Source organism: Anser brachyrhynchus (genome assembly GCF_964034855.1).
Source record: "Anser brachyrhynchus genome assembly, chromosome: 10".
NCBI classification, from domain to species: Eukaryota; Metazoa; Chordata; class Aves; order Anseriformes; family Anatidae; genus Anser; species Anser brachyrhynchus.
In genome coordinates this window covers 23,268,858-23,283,362 of record NC_137705.1, presented here as the reverse complement: position 1 = coordinate 23,283,362, position 14,505 = coordinate 23,268,858, and the positions used below count along the sequence as shown (strand labels likewise).

The window sequence follows — 14,505 nt, the reverse complement described above, 5'->3', positions numbered from 1 at the left end:
GGGGGAATGGAGGCAGATTCCTCTTCCAGGGGGTAGGCGAGCCCTGTCCTTGCCCACCTCACCTTCCCATCTACCCTTATATAACAGGTATGAAGCTCTAGAACATGACAACCAGAACAACGAAGCAGGCGAAAGCCCGTCCCGGTTGGTGAGGATGCATAAGGCAAGGTCCCCTACCCCCCACATTGCTACATCAGCTCTCAAAAAAGAAAGAAGGGTTATTGTCATGGGGGACTGCCTTTTGAAAGGGACAGAGAGCCCAATATGCTGACTGGACCCTACCCACAGGGAAGTCTGTTGCCTCCCTGGGGCTCGGGTGAGAGACTTTGCTAGGAAAGTCTCTGGCTCGGGTGAAAGACTTTGCTTAGAGGGTAAGACGTATGAGTGGCTGAGGTCACTGGGCCTGGTTCAGCCTGGGGAAGAGGAGGCTGAGGGGGGACCTCATCACAGTCTACAACTTCCTCGCGAGAGGGAGTGGAGAGGCAGATGACCTATTCTGTGTTATCACCAGTGACAGGACCTGTGGGAACAGTGTGAAGCTGAGGCAGGGGAAGTTTAGGCTGGACATCAGGAAGAGGTTCTTCACCGAAAGGGTGGTTGCACACTGGAACAGGCTCCCCAGGGAAGTAGTCACTGCACCAAGCCTGTCTGAATTTAAGAAGAGATTGGATGGTGCACTTAGTCACATGGTCTAAACTTTTGGGCAGACCTGTGCGGTGCCAGGAGTTGGACTTGATGATCCTTATGGGTCCCTTCCAACTTGGGATATTCCATGATTCTATGATTATTCTATCATGAGTGTTTTGAATGGGAAAACAAGACTCTTAGTTTCATCCCCACCAGCCTAGCTGTGCAGCTCTGGCTGGCGGACTACACATACCTGGGCATTTTTGTCATTTTCCACGGAATTTTATGGCATCCCCCCAATACATTTTAATACAGCTTAACCTCCACTGAATGAAACTGGCAAGATTTAGAGGAGGCAGCTAATCGAGGGGCAGGCCCTGCGGCAGTCGCGTAGGGGTGGCAGCTGCTGAGCCCCCTGAGGGGAGCCTCCCAGCTCCCACCAGCCAAGTTTCTCAGCGACCCCACGGCGCTGGCGGCCACGTTTCTTTCCAGCGAAATGCCTCCTGTTATCCCGCCCAGGGCCGGGGAGGAACAAGCTCAAGCACTCCCGGGGCGGGACGGGGAGGTCTCCTCAGCGCCGGGGCCGCTGTGAGGGGCGAAACCCGGGGCCCTGCCTCGGCCGCCGTGCGGGAGGCGGACTTCGGCCCGCGGCCGCTCCGGGGGTTTTCGACACCGCCCCGGGCCAGCCGAGCGCCTTCCCCCGACGGGCAAAGGGCGCCTTGCTGCGGGAGAGCCCAGCCCGCCCCGCTCCCCTGCCCGGCCTCCCCCGGCGCTTCCCAGGGACCGTGCCCGGGCGTGCGAGTGAGTGAGTGAGGGGGGCCGGTGGGGGCTGAGGGTAGAAGGGCCGGGGGAGTGCAAGCGCCTCCGAGGGAGGCTCGGCAGGGAAAGGTGGGGGGACACGGCCCAGGGGTGCCCCGTCCAGGCCCCGGCCCCTCCCGTGGAGCAGCAGCGGCTGTGTGCCGCAGGTGGGTTGTTGAGAAAGAGCAGGGTGGGTGGGGTCGGTCAGCGAGAGCAGTTTCGGCTGTGGAGATGAAACCTCCCGCACCATTTCTGTGGGTAGATGAACTCTTGTTTACCTGCAAGACTAAAGGGAGAGTTACTCCAAAACAACCCCACAGCAGATAAATTTAAACTGTGTACACAGCCTGCAGCAAAAGAGAGCAGGAAATGCTGTTACCTGAGGGCTGCGCATCCCTCCACCAGGCCCAGCAGGAGCAGGCTGCCCCAGCACCACACCAAGGGCTGTGCTGCGCCAGTCATGGGCACTGCCACCAGCCATCCACCTTTCTTGTTACACGTTGTGCATCTGTCAGGGGATGGGAGCATCTTGGCCACAGCACAATGTACAATTCCAGTCAGCAACCATCTCCATGTAGTGTCCATATTGGTCTGGAGGAACCAGGGTAGGCTAGTGTGCAGGGAGGAGGCCCAAGTGTGGGTGAACAGGGGGATCATATGATAAGAACTGTGCTTTAATATTAGTGTATGTTTTCTACTACATATGTTGGATTTAAATTAAAGCAGAACAGTTTGATATTTAACCTCTGCACCTCAGAGCTTTAAAGCACAGAAATTTGTGAATCATCTACATGCTGATTTGCAAAGTCACTCAAATACCGTGGTGTGGACACTGTCGACTGACTTCACTCCCCACTCACTGCAAGATAAAAGTTAATTATCTCATTGATACTTTGTCTCTCCTGTTCCATTTTAATGGGTTCATTGATGTAAAACAAAAACACCACCAACAAAAACATGAAATAACATCTAAATATAAATCTGGTGAATTTATGTGATGGAGCAGTTTCAAAATACTGCTTCAGTAACTTCAAAGGAACATTAGAGAGTCTGCTTCTTTTTTTTGTTGTTGGTAATTCGGCCTCCTAGCCCAGACAGCAGGTACCGTAACTGTCTTGGTACATGTCTTGGATCATTTTTATTTCCCGCTTTATCAGATAACAGCACGGCTCTGATTGGTTAACAGTAATGATTCCCAATGCCCTCTAACCTTTCTAGATTAGCCACCTCATCCACCTACAGAACCACTTGGCTACTGCCCTTTTTTCAGTATGTCCACTTGTGCAAGCAAGGCACTTAACCTCTTTGTCTTGGACTGACAATCCTTTAAATCTAAAGGTCTAGAAATAAGGTCCCTGGGCTGACTTCTAAGACTTTTGCTTAGCTTTCTTGCAGGAAGACAAGCTGATTTAATCCTCAGATGTCCTATGCAGCTTTTTTCCTTTGTCTCCCCACTCCTTTTCCAAAAATCAGAACAAAAAGTAGTAATTCATTTTTCACCTTTCGTATGTTTGCTGTACTTCAGAAAAGTCCCTTCTCACACATGACCCCAAATCAGCCACCATAGAGTAGCAGTGGTGGGTACCAGTAGGTTAAATGAACATCTGTTTCTCCTGCAAACTTAGTATTGCATTCAGAAACATTACAAGGATGCAAGGAGCCCCTAACAGCTAACTTAGGAATTCCACTGCCCACTTCTGGCTACCTAGTGTAAGATTACAGATATTCTTACATCATAGCAATAGTTTTCCTGCTAAGATGCTCTTGCTCTCCTCACTCTTAGAAGAATGCTGTCCCTAGGCCCACTTATCAGTATCTACCTGGAAAGCAGATAACATTTTTAAAGTGAGCTCCAGAATTTGAAGATCACAGAATACAATAACTATATTTTATGTTGCTGTATGTACTTCTGCAGGGCTGCTTGCTGATTCTTGAGGAATCTTGTGATGTGTATGTTCATAAAGGGGTCATGATATGCAAGGATTCAGATAAAGACATTCAGTAATAATCCAGTAAGACAAAAATACAACTTTTTGTTGTTGGTAAGTACCAAACATTTAATTAGAACCAGGCTGTTTACATCTCCTTAAATCAAGATATTTTGCTTTGACATAGCCACCACAATATTTAATAGAGCTGCCCATAAAACTAAAAGCTCCCTCCTGGGTAAGCTTCAGTTAGCATCACCAGCAAATCTCAGAGCCTCAGATGTACCTATTGGTACCCTATTGGGATAACAATTTGATTTTTGCAGTTACAGGAGTGGGTAGAAAACCAACCAAAACCCACTTTTGTTGAAATACAGTTCTTAGGAACATGACATGGGCTATAAATTCTCTCCCTCAAAAGAGCAGGATGAAACTAAGTTTAGAAAGAAGACATTAAATTTGACTGATGCTCTCCAGTTCAAAGACTCCTGCAAAATTCCATAAAACTATAAAAGAATTTGAACATTGATAAACCCATGCATGCTCATAGAGGTGCATACATTGTCAGAGAGCAAAGTATCATCATGTTCTAGTTCCAGGACTTAATGATACCAGTCTCTTCAATATACATTTGAATTGCTCTATGAGTTTCAAAGTCTGCATGCATGGGAGGCTTTTAACAAACAAGCTTTTAAAAAGATCTAGACTTCAGTGATAGTATCCTAGCATGAGACAGGACACAAACACCTAGTCCCATAACATCAATGCTTCCTTTTGATTGTTGTTTGAGATAACACCTTCAGGAGCTCAGCAGGCACAGCTTACACTGTAGCAAACTGTAGAACTGCAGCCTCCAGCGCTGCCCCTTAGATTGTGGCACAGAGTAACACACTCCAACTGAATGCGATTTCAGGGATTCCACAGTCTACTCTGGCTCTTGTAGCCAACACCTACATAGGTCATAGGCTTTGCAGCCAGCAGCCTGTTCAGAAAGCACAGTAATATTTGTTGGTATTGTAGATCCCATGCCAAAATAAACAGACCAGTATGTCTTCCTTATGTAATTGACCAGGCACCTTTCACAGATTATCAGGACCGAAGCCCATACTCCAGCAAACCCCATCAGCTATCTGCTGTTCCTGTGAAATACCATGACCGACCAGTTCTCTAGATTAAGCATATGTCCTTTAGGATTGTAGCCATCCTCATCACAAATAAAACAACACAAGTAAAACCTCTCTACCTTTCTGTTCTCCTCTGCTGCATCACCAGAAATTGTAAAACCTTCTTCTGAAGGAACAACCCTTTTAATATTCTCCATCTGTAAAAGATAACCCCCCCCAACTTCAGCTGGGATCCATTTTGAATTAGCCAAGTGAGAATCAGGTGTGTCAATTCTCAGATTAGACCTATACATTGCATCTTTTTTTTTTTTTCTTTGGCTAGGGCAACTGTTTCCCCACATAGTTGATCATTCATGTCCTCGAAAATTCAGGATTTGTACAGCTTATTACTATCCTTCCTAGAGAAAAGTAAAAGTATGCTTCTTCCCATACGTTCCCTGAGAGAAAACTACATTTGCATTTGAGAGCATACATTAAATTATAAATAAATACAGTTCCACATGGAAGACTTATAACATTAATTAAGGACTGCATATAATGTTGCTACAGAGTTGGGCCTTCAGGGCTTGTGTGTATTCTCACAAACTAGAGATTTCTCTCACAAAATTGTAGAGTTTCACATGAGAAAATGAGTACAGTTCTATTCCACCTTTTAGTAAGAAAAAAAAAAGCTATTTCAATGATTCATTAAGACACTTTTTTGTGAAAATAAACATATTTTACAACAATGTGGGGCTTATATGATAAATTATTATAAAATATTGGATAACTATGAAACTTGAGTGTAAGAAAATCAACATTAACAACCTAATTCCTTTCTGAAAAAAATAGATTTCACAAACATAATACACTGTTGAATATATTTCCAGGAGCAAGCTTGCCTGTCTTTATCAGATGGGCAGTACAGTACAGCATACGAGCCCCTGGAGAGGTTGCTGTCCCTAGAATCCACAGCAACCCCTTAGATAGAAGCCATGGGACAGGAAAAATTAGTTTTTACAATCCAAGGATATCTATCAATTTTTACTAAATGTACCAAGAGTAATGGTTTCAAAGGGAGAGCAAGAGAGACACACTTCAAACTGGCCAGCAGCATTGGTACTTTGGCACTTAAATGGGCTGTGAAAATCTTGGATTTAGTCCCTGCACCTGAACCCCTGGAACACACAGCTCAACCTGTGCTGCTTGCAAGGCTCACAGGCATTTCTGAAGGTTAAAAATTGCAATTCCAACTGAGCCTCAGGATCTGGTGTTACTGGACTGTAGCTGTACTCGGAGCACTCTTGCAGGATCTGGTTTTAGTAATAACTAAAACACGTTAAACATGGCAGAGGGATTGGAATTAGATGATCTTTAAGGTCACTTCCAACCCAAACCATTCTGGGTAATAAGGGAGAAGCCACAGATGTACAAATTGTACCTTTACCTATGTTACCTCAAAAACAGTAGTTTTTCAATTTAGGGATAGCTGAAAATTAATTTCACCGTTACACGTGATTTGTAGAGAACCATCGTAGTTTTGATCTGGCAGAACTACTCATCCCATCCCATTGTGTTCCCAACTGAATCACGTCCATGGTTGTGAATTGGCTGTGCACTATCACTGACTCACAAACTTACAGAGCAGTGTATGAGATTGTTGTTTTTCTTAAATTCTCATCTACTAGAGGCAGATGAAAACAGACTTCCAGGTAAACAAAGGTGTCCATTCTTTATGGTCTTGGCAAATACTTGAAAATGTGCTGCAGGTATTCACCTCATGAACCAGAAGCAAGTCAAAATCAGGCTGCATGTAATACAAAATACTGTGCCACTCAACTGGTGCGTATAATGCATCAAAAGAATAAGACAGCAAGTTTCAAAGTAAATTATTGTTTTATTGGCATTGTAGTTAACCTTTAGAATAGTGAGAATGGGTGAAGTATGACATTTTAACCTGAAAATGATGGACATTTTAGAGGTCATACACTGTATTAATGATTGTGTTTTAATTAGGATTTCTTGTTTGTTTGTTTTTCTAGGACAAAACAACCAATTTTGGAGGAAATACTGTAGGAGTGATGTTCTTAGTAAAGATGTACTACTTAATCAAAGGAGTTAAATGTTACAGCCCTGTGAGTCAGATGCACAAAGTAACAGGAGCTCTGTTTAAAGCACACCTGTTAAGGAACACGTTGGGCATCAACGAATCATTCAGAATCTCACGTGCATTGTCTCAGCTTAGTTCTGAAAAGGCAAACTCTTATAATTATGTCATTGTTGGAGCTGGATCAGCTGGGTGTGTATTAGCCAACAGGTTGACTGAAAACCCTCTCAGTACTGTACTACTTTTGGAAGCAGGCCCTAAAGATACCCTTCTGGGTAGTAAGAGACTGATGTGGAAGATTCATATGCCTGCTGCATTAACTTACAACCTCTGTGATGAGAAATACAACTGGTATTACCACACAACTTCACAGAAACATATGGATAATCGGATTATGTACTGGCCCCGAGGAAGAGTGTGGGGTGGTTCCTCTTCTCTCAATGCAATGGTGTATATTCGTGGGCATGCCGAAGATTATAATCGATGGAGCAGAGAAGGGGCTGTAGGATGGGACTATGAACATTGCTTGCCCTATTTTAAGAAGGCACAAACACATGAACTGGGACCAGATCAGTATAGAGGTGGAAAAGGACCTCTGCATGTGTCAAGAGGGAAAACAAACCATCCTCTTCATCACGCATTCCTGGAGGCAACTCAGCAAGCTGGGTATCCCTTCACAGATGATATGAATGGCTATCAGCAGGAAGGATTTGGCTGGATGGACATGACTGTACACAAAGGTAAATCATAAAGGATTCCTTAAGGAATTTGTGTTTCTGACCCACCAGAAGTGCTTCTGAAAGCATTTTAGAATACAGACATATAACCTGCACTTTCAGTTGTTTGGTTTGCTGAACAGCTACTGCACTCTAAATGTACATGTATTCATTTCACAGCAGCTTGTTATCAGTCTAGGCTGTATTTCATTGAAATTTGGGTTGGCATCCAGGTCTTGATTCATAGTTAAATTTGGGAGAGTAGGTTTGCAGAATGTCACTGAGAAGTTTGTTATGTTAAAATAAAATCTATAGTTATTATTATCAAAGCACATTTGCTTTGAACTCTACAGAAGAGTGTATAAAACCTGTATAAACATCCTGATTGGTATTGGTGAAAATCTTGAAGAATACTTAGCATGACTATTTTGATTTTCTATGTTAATATAAATTGTAGGTCAAAGATGGAGCGCAGCTAGTGCTTACCTTCACCCAGCCATATCCCGTCCAAATTTGTCAATCACAGAGAAGACATTTGTAACAAAAATCTTGTTTCAAGGAACAAAATCCATTGGTGTTGAGTATTTGAAAAATGGTAAAATGAAAAAGGTAAGAGATTTTTATTTTCCAGTATAAAATACATTATTCAAAGCAAAATTTAAAAAAGACAGACGGAAGGAAGGAAGGAAGGAAGGAAGGAAGGAAGGAAGGAAGGAAGGAAGGAAGGAAGGAAGGAAGGAAGGATAAAGAGAAAGAAAGAAAAAGAAAGAAAGAAAGAAAGAAAGAAAGAAAGAAAGAAAGAAAGAAAGAAAGAAAGAAAGAAAGAAAAACATGTTACAAGTGATGCTTCACTATACAAAATATAAGCTTTCCAAAACTGTTTTCTCTTCCTGTGTATGATTCCTTGTGAGTTACTTTACAGCAAGTGATATTTCAGTTGTCTTGATTTAGAGATTAACATCTCTATTATATTTCCCTCTACAGCATTTTCAGAATTGCTTTTCAGAAATCACAGCATTTCAGCACACTAGTCAATATACAGAGACAGTGTACAATTACAGCATAGGTTCCAGCTCGAAACATTACACAACACTCTTGTGTAACATCAAGTTATGGTTTGGCCCCTCAGACTGAAAGATTGAGCATTTCCCTTTGCTGAAAGATAGGAAAACATTTGGAATAGGAAGAATGTGGGGGAAGGGTGTCTAATCTGGCTCATAATAGTATCTGAACAGAAGCTCTTGATGTGTCACATTCATATCAAGCTTAATAACGTCAGGACTTTTGCGCTTATTTCATTTTAGGCTTTTGCCAGTAAAGAAGTTATTTTAAGTGGAGGTGCCATAAATTCTCCACAGCTGCTTATGTTGTCTGGGATTGGCAATGCAGATGATCTAAAAAAACTGGGGATCCCTGTTGTTTGCCACCTTCCTGGTAATTTTATTACTTCTTTCAACCTTGTACCTTCCTAAGGAGGCAATTCAGACCATTAAATGGAATGAATCCATGAAATTTGTTTGTCTTTATGTCAAGTTGTGTGGACAGAAACTAATAGTGTCACAAATCTGTGGAAATGCACTGATTTTAGAACGGAGCAATAACCTCCTACGGTTTCTTCACTACATTTGATAGTGGAAAATGCCTTTCTGAAAAATGCCACTGAATAACTTTAAAGCAGCATATTTAGAATTTTGGATGAGTGGTTTTGATCCACAACAGATTTCATAAGCTTCCATCGTCATATATATTCAAAGATGGAAGGAATAACATAAACTTTAAACTAGAAAATCTAGCATTGTATTTAGAAGTCATATCTGGCAATTTTAGAACAAGTGATATGTCTGCCATTTAACTTTCTATTTTCATTCTAGTTATGCTATGTTTATGTAAAATCTTGTTCTGACATGAGCAAAAGGCTGATATGACTCATGGTCTTGGTGTTAGTCATCACTGCCCTTGTAAGAGGTTAGTTTAGTTCCCATTTATGCTGTTTTCTGGTAGCAAATGTTATGTATAATTGTTCTCTGTGAAATAACTTTTTCTTTCCTTCTCCCTCCTGCCCCATTTTTAAACATTTAATCAGGAGTAGGCCAGAATCTTCAAGATCACTTAGAAGTGTACGTCCAGCAGAAGTGCACCAAACCTATCACTCTGTATAGTGCACAAAAGCCGGTTAGCATGGCAAGGATTGGTCTAGAATGGCTTTGGAAGTTCACAGGTATGAAACAAAGTATGCAATTGTTCCTCTGTTGATCACTTCTGAATTATTACAGCCTTTTGTCTGTGAATTTCGAAGTCTTTACATAAATTGTTTTTCATGTCCACTAAATAATTGGATCTTGCAAATGGGCCTAAAAGATTTCTTTTTCTTACAGGTAGGAGTCTTTTTAAACTGTTATGTCTTAAGTATCAAGTGAGCTTTTGAACATTTTTTTTAACACATTTAAATCTCCTTAATTTTAAGAAAATAATCTACTTTTAAATCTTGGTGCCACTGAGAAAAGCTGTTTTAAAAAATAAAAATGAAGAAAAAAAATCTATTTAGAAATAGATATTGTATAGATAAAAATGTACTGCGAATTTGTTTTTCATTATCTCACCCCAAATGAAGTATTTTGTTGTTCTGACCAGAACCCGTTAGGCTTGCAGGTAAATAAGAGTGACTTCTGTTAAAAATGACACTGTAATTTTATAATAATCCAGCTGTAAGTTGTATTTTATAAGGAGTCTGTAAAAGTCATCATTGAAATCAGTAAAATAGTTTGGCCAAACTCAAGGACTTCATCTCCTGCTTAATCCTTATGTTAGCAGCCGATCCAAAGCAATGATTTATGCTGTGTACATGGCATTTTACCACGTGGCATTTTTACCATAAGTAAATATGTATTGAGGGCTGAATCATGGTGTTAAATGGATTTGAAAATAACATAATATGAGGGGCATCGTAGCCTCTTCATCTTTTCCCTTCAGGGTAGGCACTGGGGATGGCTCTGCCTGTTACATGTGACTAATGGGATAGTTATGCTGCATGTCATGGAGCATGCAGTGCAGTGATATCAGGGTGCTGCAGCTGGTTCCCTCCATACCTGTCAGGATATTGATTACAAATCTGCCTCTGGCAGTGCTTCTGCCAGTTACACTGAGGTAACTGTAACATCCCACTCTCAAATAACTGGAATTTCCAAAATTAGATGTAGTTACAGTTACCTAGTGATTCAGAAGTAGGTGAAAGTGGTGCATATTTCTTAAATTGCAAGCTGTTCATAAACATTTGCATTCCTTTAGGTTTCCACGGTATATATCCATTATAAACTGTAGTGAAACAAAGGTTAAGAAGAAGTGGATTTATTGCTGTTCTGAGGTCTTGTAATGGCTTTTTCTCTCTCATTTACACTCTCTAGGTGATGGAGCCACTGCCCACTTAGAATCTGGTGGGTTTATTCGAAGTGAGCCAGGAGTTCCTCACCCTGACATTCAGTTCCACTTTCTTCCTTCTCAGGTGATTGATCATGGTCGCGTTGCTTCCACAATGGAAGCTTACCAGGTGAGTTTCTGAAGAATATATTTCAGTAATGTTCTGTAGCAATTAGCAAGTAGGCTTACCCTTTAGTATAATCATCGCTAATTTGGCTATATACAGGAAAATACCTTTTTCATTATTACACAAAGAGTTCGCTTAACCTCCTACATTGGGGAAAAATACAGGCTTATTGTTTGATATTGCTAGCAAAATTATGTTGCTTTTTATCTTTGGGAAAGTATTTAAGTATTTGCACTACTGAGGTGCCATAGTGCTGTTCATTAGGATACCATTGTGCTAGATGCTGTACAAAACTAACCCAAGGTGTTCCCTGTTCCACTGCAGTTTAGGCAGAGGTGTAAGCTAGAATATATGAGGCCACTCATTTATTCATTGAACAAATCCAAGGCCGATTTTAGAATGTGATTTTGATCCAAGAGTCTGTTGTAATGCTGGGGAACTGTCACTGAATACACATATCTTTTCTTGCTGATCTCTTCAGTGGTAGTAGTTTGGTCTGATTGCTGATAGGACTAGAATGCTGTGCTACTGCTAAATTGGAATGATTGTACTTTAAATTAAAAGAAGGCTGTGAATTGTAAAGACAGGTATATTCCCTTCCTCTTATAGAATGTCTTATTTACAGTTTAGGTTGGATATTAGGAAGAACTTCTTTACTGAAAGGGTTGTTGGGCATTGGAATGGGCTGCCCAGGAAAGTGGTTGAGTCACCATCCCTGGAGGTCTTTAAAAGACGTTTAGATGTAGAGCTTAGCGATATGGTTTAGTGGAGGACTTGTTAGTGTTAGGTCAGAGGTTGGACTAGGTGATCTTGGAGGTCTCTTCCAACCTAGATGATTCTGTGATTCTGTAAATTTATATAAAATGGAAAAATATTCATACTTTGACTTTTTTCATTATCTTCCTTTAACATTTACATTTGCTTAATTTGTAAAATCTTGAAAAAAAAATCACACTGAATTTGGAAATATGTCTGGTGGGATTGTGTCATGAGCATAGGTGGCTGTTGCAGGTCCACGTGGGACCCATGAGGAGCACAAGTGTGGGCTGGCTGAAGCTGAAAAGTACAGACCCAAAGGACCATCCAATCATTGAGCCTAACTACATGTCCACAGGTAAAAGCAGCCTCTCCTTCATCTGATTAACCACTCATTTCCTGCCCATTTCAGTAGCAGAATTTCACATCTACTCAACACCAGTTCAGAAGTGATGGTTATTTAAAGTCAGTTAATATCAAAGAGGCCTCTGTGCAAAGCACTGTATAAACCTAAAGAATTCTGCGCTGCAGATGCCTTCAGAGTTCTTAACATTTGCCTGGATTATGCTCATTTCTTCTTATTCCCTTTTGAGAGCATGCCAGATATGTAGCAATTTTGCTCACAGTGAATGTAAATATCTGTGACTTTAAAAACTGTTCTGCTTTATTTTGGCCTTCAGCAATAAGTGGGAGACTTCCCCTCCAGCCTTCCTTCTTTGATGCTATTTTTTTCTGTTTTGTAAGAGTGCACTTACAGTCCTCTTATTTTCTTTCCTTACAGAAAGAGATATTCGGGAGTTCCGCCAGTGCATCAAGCTGACCAGGGAGATCTTTGCTCAGAAAGCTTTTGAAAAATTTCGTGGGCCTGAAATTCAACCGGGAAGCCATGTTCAGTCTGACAGAGAAATAGATGCTTTCATAAGACAGAAGGCTGATAGTGCTTATCATCCTTCCTGCACCTGTAAAATGGGTCAGCTTTCAGATAGCTCTGCTGTAGTTGATCCCCAAACAAAAGTAATTGGTGTTGAAAATTTGAGAGTAGTAGATGCCTCAATAATGCCCAGTATTGTCAGTGGGAATTTGAATGCCCCAACTATTATGATAGCAGAGAAAGCTGCAGACATAATTAAGGGGCTTCCGTCACTTCAGGAGAAAAATGCTCCTGTATATAAGCCCAAGACCTTAGAAACACAACGATAAACAATGTTGTCATCCTTTCATACTTTTGCCACTTAGTCTTTCAGTCTTTCATCAGCATGTTGGTATGTCATACTGGACATGCCAACCAAATAAAAGCTATGCAAAACAACACATTATATTAAAGTAACCATTAATTTGATCCATTCTCTTATAGAAGATTATCTAATCAGTTTTTTAATCAGTTGGCTCAAGTTTCATTTTAAATAGGAAGAGATTAATGTGTGCTATTTTGAAAACCTTTATGATATGCCTTGCTATTTAAAGGAAGAATTTTAACTGTTTTGAGAGCATTACCCACCGTAACAGCTAGTTAGCAATCTCCATGTGCTGAAAAGAATGGTTAAGTAAGCATTTATTTAACTTCTTATTCATAGGCCAAAGTAGTATCAGCATTGATAGGAGAGACACCTACATGATGTTCCTCCCTTTTTATGGGAGGCACGCACAGTTTACAAATCCTCACTGAAAGTTAGACTTTATCATACCTAGCAGTCTTAACTATATAGTATTCAGAAAGAAGACATACAATGTCTTTATCAAAAAATGATTTTTTTAGTAAATGCTGAACAAAAGCTGATGTTTATAAAAAATATACTGAAAAACTGGATTTCCTTGCTTTTATTGCAAGAACTGCAGTAGAATTCAGTTTACATTTTTAGCTGATTTAGTTGTGCTGCTTTATCGTGTATCATAGTAAGAGTCCATGCTCCCGATAACTTCCTTAAAGTTACTGGTCTTTGCTCAAAGGTGAGTGTGTACAAAAGATATTTCTCAGCAAATACTCAATCATGAGTCATCTATCACTAAAATTCATTAATAAAATAGAGCCAAGGTAGTTTTAAAATGGAAGTTTACTCAAAATAGCCGCATTAAATAAGATATCAATGATGTAGGAAGAGATCTTTTTAAATTAGTGTCCTGGTTTCAGTTAGGACAGAGTTAATTTTCCTCCTAGTAGCTGGTAGGGTGCTATGTTTTGGATTAGGATGAGAAGAGCGCTGATAACATGCTGATGTTTTAATTGTTGCAGAGCAGTGCTTACACCAAGCCAAGGACTTTTCAGCTTCTCACTCTGTCCAGCCAGCGAGCAGGCTGGGGGTGCAGCAGGAGCTGGGAGGGGACAGACCCAGGACAGCTGACCCAAACTGGCCAAAGGGGTATTCCATACCATCTGGCGTCATGCTAAACAAATTTTTAGGGGTGGCTAGCCGGGGTGTGGGGGGGGGGGGGGGGGCCGGCTGCCTGGGGATAGACTGGGCATCGGTGAGTGGGTGGTGAGCAATTGCACTGTGCATCACTTGTTTTGTACATATTATTATTATTATATTTTCCGTCCTAATAAACTGTCTCTATCTCAACCCACAGGCCTCAGTTTTCTCGTTTCTCTCCCCCATCCCGGGGGGGGGGGTGCAGAGGGTGAGCGAACGGCTGTGTGGTGTTTAGCTGCGGGCCGGGTTAAAACCACAACACTTAGAAGCCAAGTAACTTATTCAGTAAACCAATGCTTTAATTAGAACTTAAGTCTTTTTACTGTTTTCAGATGTGCCAAGCAAATAAATGATCTTTCATGGCTGTTTTCTGTGTCAGTCTTTCAGATATTGATTTAAAAATAATAATAATAAAAAAAACTAAACAAATTGAATTAGTTGAATGAATTAATTCATTGAATTGTATGGATTTATTAAGTATTCCAAAATATCTTCTGACTAAGCAGCTGCTGAATTAAAAT

The 14,505-nt window shown here is 41.0% G+C and overlaps 1 protein-coding gene across 4 annotated transcripts; it reads left to right on the top strand.

Annotated features, from left to right (window-relative positions):
- The first annotated feature begins 646 nt into the window (after nucleotides 1–646).
- On the top strand, nucleotides 647–14,136 carry CHDH (choline dehydrogenase). Of its 4 annotated transcripts, none has more exons than XM_080606395.1 (9): nucleotides 647–1,428; nucleotides 3,341–3,467; nucleotides 6,499–7,303; nucleotides 7,737–7,888; nucleotides 8,584–8,713; nucleotides 9,363–9,497; nucleotides 10,681–10,823; nucleotides 11,832–11,934; nucleotides 12,358–14,136. In XM_080606395.1, the coding sequence occupies exons 3-9, from the start codon at nucleotides 6,538–6,540 to the stop codon at nucleotides 12,774–12,776; spliced, it is 1,848 nt and encodes a 615-aa protein (XP_080462521.1). In that variant the 5' UTR covers nucleotides 647–1,428; nucleotides 3,341–3,467; nucleotides 6,499–6,537; the 3' UTR covers nucleotides 12,777–14,136. The 4 variants fall into 4 exon arrangements, with proteins under 4 accessions (XP_080462521.1, XP_080462522.1, XP_080462519.1 ...); XM_080606396.1 differs by having other exon boundaries at nucleotides 647–1,432; XM_080606393.1 differs by lacking the exon at nucleotides 3,341–3,467 and having other exon boundaries at nucleotides 650–1,428.
- The last annotated feature ends 369 nt before the right edge of the window (nucleotides 14,137–14,505 follow it).

What these genes read in the sequence shown, in the direction of transcription:
- CHDH (XM_080606395.1), top strand. Translation starts at nt 6,538, where the DNA reads ATGTTCTTAGTAAAGATGTACTACTTAATCAAAGGAGTTAAATGTTAC. An exon ending in AAAATGGTAAAATGAAAAAG is followed by an intron (nt 7,889 to 8,583) that starts GTAAGAGATTTT and finishes ATTTCATTTTAG; the next exon opens with GCTTTTGCCAGTAAAGAAGT. An exon ending in GCCTAACTACATGTCCACAG is followed by an intron (nt 11,935 to 12,357) that starts GTAAAAGCAGCC and finishes CTTTCCTTACAG; the next exon opens with AAAGAGATATTCGGGAGTTC.